Source organism: Falco punctatus (genome assembly GCF_963210335.1).
Source record: "Falco punctatus genome assembly, chromosome: 3".
In the NCBI taxonomy this organism is placed as follows: domain Eukaryota; kingdom Metazoa; phylum Chordata; class Aves; order Falconiformes; family Falconidae; genus Falco; species Falco punctatus.
Window position 1 is genome coordinate 13,442,377 of NC_137582.1, and position 10,264 is coordinate 13,452,640.

At 60.9% G+C, this 10,264-nt stretch overlaps 3 protein-coding genes across 3 annotated transcripts; all 3 read left to right on the forward strand.

Moving 5' to 3' along the window:
• Window positions 1-390: 390 nt before the first annotated feature.
• Window positions 391-693, forward strand: LOC308060245 (feather keratin-like; the record flags this gene model as incomplete). The annotated part of the gene is made up of 1 exon (XM_080378712.1): window positions 391-693. The coding sequence occupies one exon, from the start codon at window positions 391-393 to the stop codon at window positions 691-693; it is 303 nt and encodes a 100-aa protein (XP_080234838.1).
• Window positions 694-4,916: 4,223 nt separating this feature from the next.
• On the forward strand, window positions 4,917-5,219 carry LOC308060246 (feather keratin-like; the record flags this gene model as incomplete). The annotated part of the gene is made up of 1 exon (XM_080378713.1): window positions 4,917-5,219. One exon carries the CDS (start codon window positions 4,917-4,919, stop codon window positions 5,217-5,219), a length of 303 nt encoding a protein of 100 aa, XP_080234839.1.
• A 4,223-nt stretch (window positions 5,220-9,442) lies between these two features.
• LOC308060247 (feather keratin-like) lies at window positions 9,443-9,745 on the forward strand (the record flags this gene model as incomplete). Its single annotated transcript, XM_080378714.1, has 1 exon — window positions 9,443-9,745. One exon carries the CDS (start codon window positions 9,443-9,445, stop codon window positions 9,743-9,745), a length of 303 nt encoding a protein of 100 aa, XP_080234840.1.
• Window positions 9,746-10,264: the final 519 nt, after the last annotated feature.

Sequence of the window (10,264 nt, forward strand, 5' to 3'; positions counted from 1 at the left end):
ACCTCATTACTCACCAGGCTGTGGCACGCAACAGCTTCTTGCTGCAAAACACCGCGTTGTGCAAAGGCTGTCCCGCCCCTCAGGGTCCAGCATAAAAGCTGGCCCAGCACCTCTCTCTCTCACACGCTGCTCCTGGTGCCTTCTCCTCCACGGTCAACAAGGTGAGCCTGAAGCCCCTTCCCCTCCTTCTCCTGCCCCACACGCCCCGTCTCTTCCAGCACGCGCTGCCTCCAGACTCAGCAGCGCCGACGCCTCCCCACCGCCGCGCTCCCCGCAGCCCCACACCGCGCCTCCACATTCCCCTGCCCTCCTGTAACGCCACCCCTCGCGCCCCCACCACCCTCCGCTTCCTCAACACCCTCTCTTACAGGGCCCCTCCACACCACAGACATGGCCTGCAACAACCTCTGCAGCCCCTGCGGACCCACCCCGCTGGCTAACAGCTGCAACGAGCCCTGCGTCAGGCAGTGCGAAGAATCCCGCGTCGTCATCCAGCCTCCCGCCGTGCTGGTCACCCTGCCGGGACCCATCCTCAGCTCCTTCCCCCAGAGCACCGCCGTCGGATCGTCCTCATCGGCTGCCGTGGGCAACATCCTCAGCTCCCAGGGAGTGCCCGTCTCCTCCGGCGGCTTCGGCTATGGCTTCGGAGGCCTGGGCTGCTACGGTGCCAGAAGAGCCTGCCTGCCCTGCTAAGGGCTCCTTACACCACCCCTGATACCAGCCAACCACACGCTAGAAGCCAAGTCACGGATTGAGGACCTACCTTCAGGCTCCTGCTGCCGCATGGGCTCGCCGTCCGTGGCTCCTCCGCCCCTCAAGGCACAAAGCAAGCAGCGAAGGGGCCAGCCCGCGGTGCCTGGAAACATGAGCTACCTACCTCCTCCTCTTCTGCCACTGTCTTCTTTGCATCGCCCCTACAGCTACATCCGGTACTCTCTGCTGCAAACACCTTCTCACAAGCCAAAGACCACCGAGGCACCTCCGCCGCGCTGCTCCCACTGCAAGGCAGGAAGACCTCGGTGCTCTGGAAAAGTCTACTGCAAGGAAAGGAGCCCTCGGCTGACGGCCGCCCTACTTGCACCTCAGACCCGCTCCCTTCCCCTTGGTGCTCCTGCCATTTCACTCCTTTGCCTCAATAAAGTTCTCCCGCATGCCAGCCTCAGGTGCCTCCTCTTCCTTTCTTCTAAGGCTCTTCCAGCCTCACCCGGCACAGAACCGGGACTCAACAGGCCATCGGGGTGGGTGGACAAGGACCACAAGACCTCTCTTAGGAAGTATCGCCGCAGCAACACCACCTGCTGGCAAGCCGGTGGGCTTCCAGCCCGTGACACAAGCCCTTCACTTGCCCAAACAAAGGCTTGGACACGCTAATGCACTTCCACCCATGCCTCTGACGCAAGCTCCTCCTGTGCGCTGGGTTCACTTTGGCTGGATGCCAGGTGCCCGCCAAGCCGCTCTATCACTCCCCCTCCTCAGCTGGAAAGGGGAGAGAGAACACAACAAAACGGTTTGCGGGTCGAGGTAAGAACAGGGAGGGGATAGAGTCGTCAAAGGGTTTGGGTTGGAAGGGACCTTCAAGATCATCTAGCTCCAAGCCCTCTGCCGTGGGCACGGACGCCTTCCACCACACCAGCTTGCTCAAAGCACCGTCCAGCCTGGCCTTGAACAGCTCCAGGCAGGGGGCAGCCACAGCTGCTCTAGGCAACTTCTTCCAGCATCTCACCGACCTCACGGGAAAGAATTTCTTTCTCATATCTAACCTAAAGCTACCCTCTCTCACGTTAAATCCGTTACCTGTCGTCTTATCACTACACTCCCTGGTCAGGAGGCCCTCCCCATCTTTCCTGAGGGCCCCCTCAAAGTACCGCATGGCCGCTGCAAGCCTCCTCTTCTCCCGGCTAAACGATCCCAACTCTCTCAGCCTGTCTGCAAAGGGGAGGTGCTGCACCTCCTCCTCATCTTTGTGGCCCTCCTCTGGACCCGCTCGAGCAGGTCCACGCCTTTCTCATGCTGGGGGCCTTCAGAGCCGAATGCAGTACTCCACTCTCACCAGAGCCGAGTAGGGAGGGAGAATCACCTCCCTCGACCTGCCGGCCACGCTGCTTTTGACGCAACCTGGCATACGACTGGCTTTCTGGGCTCCGCGCGAACGTTGCCGGCTCATACTCAGTTCTCCATCCACCAATACCGCCAAGTCCTTCTCCGCAGGGCTGCTCTCAATGCACTCGCCGCCCGGCCTGCAGCCATCTTTGGGATTGCCCCTGGCACTTGGCCTTGTGGCACTCCACGAGCTTTGCACGGGCCCACCTCCCAAGCCTGCCACGGTCCCTCTGCATGGCATCCCTTCCCTCTAGAGCATCAACCGCAACACTCAGCTTGGCGTCATCCGCAAACTTGCCGAGGCTGCACACTCCAGCCCACTGTCCGTGGCCCTAACAAAGATGTTAAATCATACTGGCCCCAGCACGGACCCCTGAGGGACACCACTCATCACTGGGCTCCACTCGGACATCGAGCCTTTCATTGCAACTCATTGAGAGCACCCATCCAGCCAATCACACCCCGAGCGGTCCACCCACCAAGTCCGCATCTCTCCATTTTAGAGACAAGGATGTTGCGCGGGACAGTATCAAATGCTCTGCACAAGTCCAGGGACGTGACGCCAGTCGCTCTTCCCTTACCCACCAATGCCTTAATCCTGTCATAGAAGGCCACCCCATTTGTCAGGCACGCTTTGCCCTCTGTGAAGCCATGTTGGCCGTCAGCAGTCACGCCTCCCTTTTCCAGGTGCCTTGGCATACTTTCCAGGAGGATCTGCTCCACGATCCCGCCAGGCACGGAGGTGACGCTGACCGACCTGTCGTTAACCTGGGTCTTCCTCTTGACCTTTCTGAAAAGGAGGGTTACCACCTGCCAACTTGCTGTGGGGACGCTCCATCCCACTGCCCGGATCATAGACGAGGATGCTGAACACGGCTGCCCCCACAGCCTGTGAGCGCGCAAGGGGAGACAGCGTCAAAGGCTCTTCTACAAAGCTGAAGTGAACACCAGCCACGTCTCTCTCCTTGTCCACAAAGCTAGCCACTCCAACACAGAAGACAGGGAGGTCAGTCAAGCACGATTCCCTCTTGGTAAATCCATGCTGACGGCTCCTCATCACTTTCTTGTCCTTCAGCAGCTTGGCAACGCTTCCGCGGAGGATTTTCTCCATCACCTCCCCTGGCAACAAGGACAGGCTCACCAGCCTCTGCTCTCCCGCATCTTCCTTCCCGCCCTTCTGCAAGACAGGAGGCCTAAGAGCAATCTTCTAGACACCCGCAACTGCCCCCAGGAGCTATGACCTTTAAAAGATAATCGAGAGTGGCCTCCCAAGGACATCAGCCAGCTCCCCCAGCATTCGTGGCTCTGACTCATCAGGACCCAGGGACTTCCGTACATCCAGTCCCAAGGCACACCTTCCCACTCCCTTCCTCTTCCTCAGCAACAACAACGGCTCGCCCCACACACAGCCTGCAAAACGCTCATCCCGGCTCAACTGGGGCAGGCCTTGCCATCCATCGACCCTTCGGCATGCATCCACCACCACCAGGGCCTCGCTCTGCTGCGCCGTGCAGCGTGCTTACGTCCAACTCCCCTCGGCAATCTCCAAATTCTCTTTCTGCCCGTCTCACACTGTGCAGAGAAATGGCCTCCCCTCCTCGGCATTCACCCCAAGTAAAGAGCCCAAAGGCCCTGGCTCACCAGCCTCCCCCGCCTGCCGCTCCCACTCCACCTCTGCCTCTCGCCACACTCACGGGCTCTCCAGAAATTCACCTGCCTTGGTGAGCTGGCCCACATCAAGCACTGTGGCACGCCAGACACCGGGCTGCAAACGTGCCACCACAGCTAAGGGGTTCGCTACGGAACGGGCAGCACCAGCACTGGCGGAGCCAGGCAGGGCTCCCCACGTCACAGGACCGGCGAGCTCTCAGCCAGGGCTGCCGGGATGACGGCCTGCTCTCCCAAAAAGGCCTCCTCTGCCTCTGCCCGCACCGACACCCCGAGGGACGGACCCCAGGGGGCACAAGCCCAGACACGCAGACCCCTTTCTCCCAGCTACAACCTTACAAGCAAGGCAGGCACCAAGGCACGCACAGAGCACGCTCAGTGGCAAAGGCCAGGCCTCAAGGCAGGCTTAGCAAGCTGGCAGCAAGGCAGGCACGGAGCAAATGCCACTGAGGGGGCTGCCGCTCCTGCCCGCAACAGCAGAAAGCCCAGACCAACCTTCCGGGGCTGCGAGGAAAAGGAGCCCCTCCTTCCCAGCGCACCCACAAAACACACCACACGAGTGCCACAGCATGACCTCACTGACGACACCCCACCCCTCCTAGGCTTCGGTCACATGTTCTGCATGCCCTGACACGCGCCATCAACACCAAGCCTTTGGCCTCTAATATCTGCACCTCAAAGCTGCCGCCAGGCCCAAGTGGACATGTCCTCAAGTGGAGGACACTGCATTGCAGAACTGCGGGGGAAAAACGCACCCCACCTCATTACTCACCAGGCTGTGGCACGCAACAGCTTCTTGCTGCAAAACACCGCGTTGTGCAAAGGCTGTCCCGCCCCTCAGGGTCCAGCATAAAAGCTGGCCCAGCACCTCTCTCTCTCACACGCTGCTCCTGGTGCCTTCTCCTCCACGGTCAACAAGGTGAGCCTGAAGCCCCTTCCCCTCCTTCTCCTGCCCCACACGCCCCGTCTCTTCCAGCACGCGCTGCCTCCAGACTCAGCAGCGCCGACGCCTCCCCACCGCCGCGCTCCCCGCAGCCCCACACCGCGCCTCCACATTCCCCTGCCCTCCTGTAACGCCACCCCTCGCGCCCCCACCACCCTCCGCTTCCTCAACACCCTCTCTTACAGGGCCCCTCCACACCACAGACATGGCCTGCAACAACCTCTGCAGCCCCTGCGGACCCACCCCGCTGGCTAACAGCTGCAACGAGCCCTGCGTCAGGCAGTGCGAAGAATCCCGCGTCGTCATCCAGCCTCCCGCCGTGCTGGTCACCCTGCCGGGACCCATCCTCAGCTCCTTCCCCCAGAGCACCGCCGTCGGATCGTCCTCATCGGCTGCCGTGGGCAACATCCTCAGCTCCCAGGGAGTGCCCGTCTCCTCCGGCGGCTTCGGCTATGGCTTCGGAGGCCTGGGCTGCTACGGTGCCAGAAGAGCCTGCCTGCCCTGCTAAGGGCTCCTTACACCACCCCTGATACCAGCCAACCACACGCTAGAAGCCAAGTCACGGATTGAGGACCTACCTTCAGGCTCCTGCTGCCGCATGGGCTCGCCGTCCGTGGCTCCTCCGCCCCTCAAGGCACAAAGCAAGCAGCGAAGGGGCCAGCCCGCGGTGCCTGGAAACATGAGCTACCTACCTCCTCCTCTTCTGCCACTGTCTTCTTTGCATCGCCCCTACAGCTACATCCGGTACTCTCTGCTGCAAACACCTTCTCACAAGCCAAAGACCACCGAGGCACCTCCGCCGCGCTGCTCCCACTGCAAGGCAGGAAGACCTCGGTGCTCTGGAAAAGTCTACTGCAAGGAAAGGAGCCCTCGGCTGACGGCCGCCCTACTTGCACCTCAGACCCGCTCCCTTCCCCTTGGTGCTCCTGCCATTTCACTCCTTTGCCTCAATAAAGTTCTCCCGCATGCCAGCCTCAGGTGCCTCCTCTTCCTTTCTTCTAAGGCTCTTCCAGCCTCACCCGGCACAGAACCGGGACTCAACAGGCCATCGGGGTGGGTGGACAAGGACCACAAGACCTCTCTTAGGAAGTATCGCCGCAGCAACACCACCTGCTGGCAAGCCGGTGGGCTTCCAGCCCGTGACACAAGCCCTTCACTTGCCCAAACAAAGGCTTGGACACGCTAATGCACTTCCACCCATGCCTCTGACGCAAGCTCCTCCTGTGCGCTGGGTTCACTTTGGCTGGATGCCAGGTGCCCGCCAAGCCGCTCTATCACTCCCCCTCCTCAGCTGGAAAGGGGAGAGAGAACACAACAAAACGGTTTGCGGGTCGAGGTAAGAACAGGGAGGGGATAGAGTCGTCAAAGGGTTTGGGTTGGAAGGGACCTTCAAGATCATCTAGCTCCAAGCCCTCTGCCGTGGGCACGGACGCCTTCCACCACACCAGCTTGCTCAAAGCACCGTCCAGCCTGGCCTTGAACAGCTCCAGGCAGGGGGCAGCCACAGCTGCTCTAGGCAACTTCTTCCAGCATCTCACCGACCTCACGGGAAAGAATTTCTTTCTCATATCTAACCTAAAGCTACCCTCTCTCACGTTAAATCCGTTACCTGTCGTCTTATCACTACACTCCCTGGTCAGGAGGCCCTCCCCATCTTTCCTGAGGGCCCCCTCAAAGTACCGCATGGCCGCTGCAAGCCTCCTCTTCTCCCGGCTAAACGATCCCAACTCTCTCAGCCTGTCTGCAAAGGGGAGGTGCTGCACCTCCTCCTCATCTTTGTGGCCCTCCTCTGGACCCGCTCGAGCAGGTCCACGCCTTTCTCATGCTGGGGGCCTTCAGAGCCGAATGCAGTACTCCACTCTCACCAGAGCCGAGTAGGGAGGGAGAATCACCTCCCTCGACCTGCCGGCCACGCTGCTTTTGACGCAACCTGGCATACGACTGGCTTTCTGGGCTCCGCGCGAACGTTGCCGGCTCATACTCAGTTCTCCATCCACCAATACCGCCAAGTCCTTCTCCGCAGGGCTGCTCTCAATGCACTCGCCGCCCGGCCTGCAGCCATCTTTGGGATTGCCCCTGGCACTTGGCCTTGTGGCACTCCACGAGCTTTGCACGGGCCCACCTCCCAAGCCTGCCACGGTCCCTCTGCATGGCATCCCTTCCCTCTAGAGCATCAACCGCAACACTCAGCTTGGCGTCATCCGCAAACTTGCCGAGGCTGCACACTCCAGCCCACTGTCCGTGGCCCTAACAAAGATGTTAAATCATACTGGCCCCAGCACGGACCCCTGAGGGACACCACTCATCACTGGGCTCCACTCGGACATCGAGCCTTTCATTGCAACTCATTGAGAGCACCCATCCAGCCAATCACACCCCGAGCGGTCCACCCACCAAGTCCGCATCTCTCCATTTTAGAGACAAGGATGTTGCGCGGGACAGTATCAAATGCTCTGCACAAGTCCAGGGACGTGACGCCAGTCGCTCTTCCCTTACCCACCAATGCCTTAATCCTGTCATAGAAGGCCACCCCATTTGTCAGGCACGCTTTGCCCTCTGTGAAGCCATGTTGGCCGTCAGCAGTCACGCCTCCCTTTTCCAGGTGCCTTGGCATACTTTCCAGGAGGATCTGCTCCACGATCCCGCCAGGCACGGAGGTGACGCTGACCGACCTGTCGTTAACCTGGGTCTTCCTCTTGACCTTTCTGAAAAGGAGGGTTACCACCTGCCAACTTGCTGTGGGGACGCTCCATCCCACTGCCCGGATCATAGACGAGGATGCTGAACACGGCTGCCCCCACAGCCTGTGAGCGCGCAAGGGGAGACAGCGTCAAAGGCTCTTCTACAAAGCTGAAGTGAACACCAGCCACGTCTCTCTCCTTGTCCACAAAGCTAGCCACTCCAACACAGAAGACAGGGAGGTCAGTCAAGCACGATTCCCTCTTGGTAAATCCATGCTGACGGCTCCTCATCACTTTCTTGTCCTTCAGCAGCTTGGCAACGCTTCCGCGGAGGATTTTCTCCATCACCTCCCCTGGCAACAAGGACAGGCTCACCAGCCTCTGCTCTCCCGCATCTTCCTTCCCGCCCTTCTGCAAGACAGGAGGCCTAAGAGCAATCTTCTAGACACCCGCAACTGCCCCCAGGAGCTATGACCTTTAAAAGATAATCGAGAGTGGCCTCCCAAGGACATCAGCCAGCTCCCCCAGCATTCGTGGCTCTGACTCATCAGGACCCAGGGACTTCCGTACATCCAGTCCCAAGGCACACCTTCCCACTCCCTTCCTCTTCCTCAGCAACAACAACGGCTCGCCCCACACACAGCCTGCAAAACGCTCATCCCGGCTCAACTGGGGCAGGCCTTGCCATCCATCGACCCTTCGGCATGCATCCACCACCACCAGGGCCTCGCTCTGCTGCGCCGTGCAGCGTGCTTACGTCCAACTCCCCTCGGCAATCTCCAAATTCTCTTTCTGCCCGTCTCACACTGTGCAGAGAAATGGCCTCCCCTCCTCGGCATTCACCCCAAGTAAAGAGCCCAAAGGCCCTGGCTCACCAGCCTCCCCCGCCTGCCGCTCCCACTCCACCTCTGCCTCTCGCCACACTCACGGGCTCTCCAGAAATTCACCTGCCTTGGTGAGCTGGCCCACATCAAGCACTGTGGCACGCCAGACACCGGGCTGCAAACGTGCCACCACAGCTAAGGGGTTCGCTACGGAACGGGCAGCACCAGCACTGGCGGAGCCAGGCAGGGCTCCCCACGTCACAGGACCGGCGAGCTCTCAGCCAGGGCTGCCGGGATGACGGCCTGCTCTCCCAAAAAGGCCTCCTCTGCCTCTGCCCGCACCGACACCCCGAGGGACGGACCCCAGGGGGCACAAGCCCAGACACGCAGACCCCTTTCTCCCAGCTACAACCTTACAAGCAAGGCAGGCACCAAGGCACGCACAGAGCACGCTCAGTGGCAAAGGCCAGGCCTCAAGGCAGGCTTAGCAAGCTGGCAGCAAGGCAGGCACGGAGCAAATGCCACTGAGGGGGCTGCCGCTCCTGCCCGCAACAGCAGAAAGCCCAGACCAACCTTCCGGGGCTGCGAGGAAAAGGAGCCCCTCCTTCCCAGCGCACCCACAAAACACACCACACGAGTGCCACAGCATGACCTCACTGACGACACCCCACCCCTCCTAGGCTTCGGTCACATGTTCTGCATGCCCTGACACGCGCCATCAACACCAAGCCTTTGGCCTCTAATATCTGCACCTCAAAGCTGCCGCCAGGCCCAAGTGGACATGTCCTCAAGTGGAGGACACTGCATTGCAGAACTGCGGGGGAAAAACGCACCCCACCTCATTACTCACCAGGCTGTGGCACGCAACAGCTTCTTGCTGCAAAACACCGCGTTGTGCAAAGGCTGTCCCGCCCCTCAGGGTCCAGCATAAAAGCTGGCCCAGCACCTCTCTCTCTCACACGCTGCTCCTGGTGCCTTCTCCTCCACGGTCAACAAGGTGAGCCTGAAGCCCCTTCCCCTCCTTCTCCTGCCCCACACGCCCCGTCTCTTCCAGCACGCGCTGCCTCCAGACTCAGCAGCGCCGACGCCTCCCCACCGCCGCGCTCCCCGCAGCCCCACACCGCGCCTCCACATTCCCCTGCCCTCCTGTAACGCCACCCCTCGCGCCCCCACCACCCTCCGCTTCCTCAACACCCTCTCTTACAGGGCCCCTCCACACCACAGACATGGCCTGCAACAACCTCTGCAGCCCCTGCGGACCCACCCCGCTGGCTAACAGCTGCAACGAGCCCTGCGTCAGGCAGTGCGAAGAATCCCGCGTCGTCATCCAGCCTCCCGCCGTGCTGGTCACCCTGCCGGGACCCATCCTCAGCTCCTTCCCCCAGAGCACCGCCGTCGGATCGTCCTCATCGGCTGCCGTGGGCAACATCCTCAGCTCCCAGGGAGTGCCCGTCTCCTCCGGCGGCTTCGGCTATGGCTTCGGAGGCCTGGGCTGCTACGGTGCCAGAAGAGCCTGCCTGCCCTGCTAAGGGCTCCTTACACCACCCCTGATACCAGCCAACCACACGCTAGAAGCCAAGTCACGGATTGAGGACCTACCTTCAGGCTCCTGCTGCCGCATGGGCTCGCCGTCCGTGGCTCCTCCGCCCCTCAAGGCACAAAGCAAGCAGCGAAGGGGCCAGCCCGCGGTGCCTGGAAACATGAGCTACCTACCTCCTCCTCTTCTGCCACTGTCTTCTTTGCATCGCCCCTACAGCTACATCCGGTACTCTCTGCTGCAAACACCTTCTCACAAGCCAAAGACCACCGAGGCACCTCCGCCGCGCTGCTCCCACTGCAAGGCAGGAAGACCTCGGTGCTCTGGAAAAGTCTACTGCAAGGAAAGGAGCCCTCGGCTGACGGCCGCCCTACTTGCACCTCAGACCCGCTCCCTTCCCCTTGGTGCTCCTGCCATTTCACTCCTTTGCCTCAATAAAGTTCTCCCGCATGCCAGCCTCAGGTGCCTCCTCTTCCTTTCTTCTAAGGCTCTTCCAGCCTCACCCGGCACA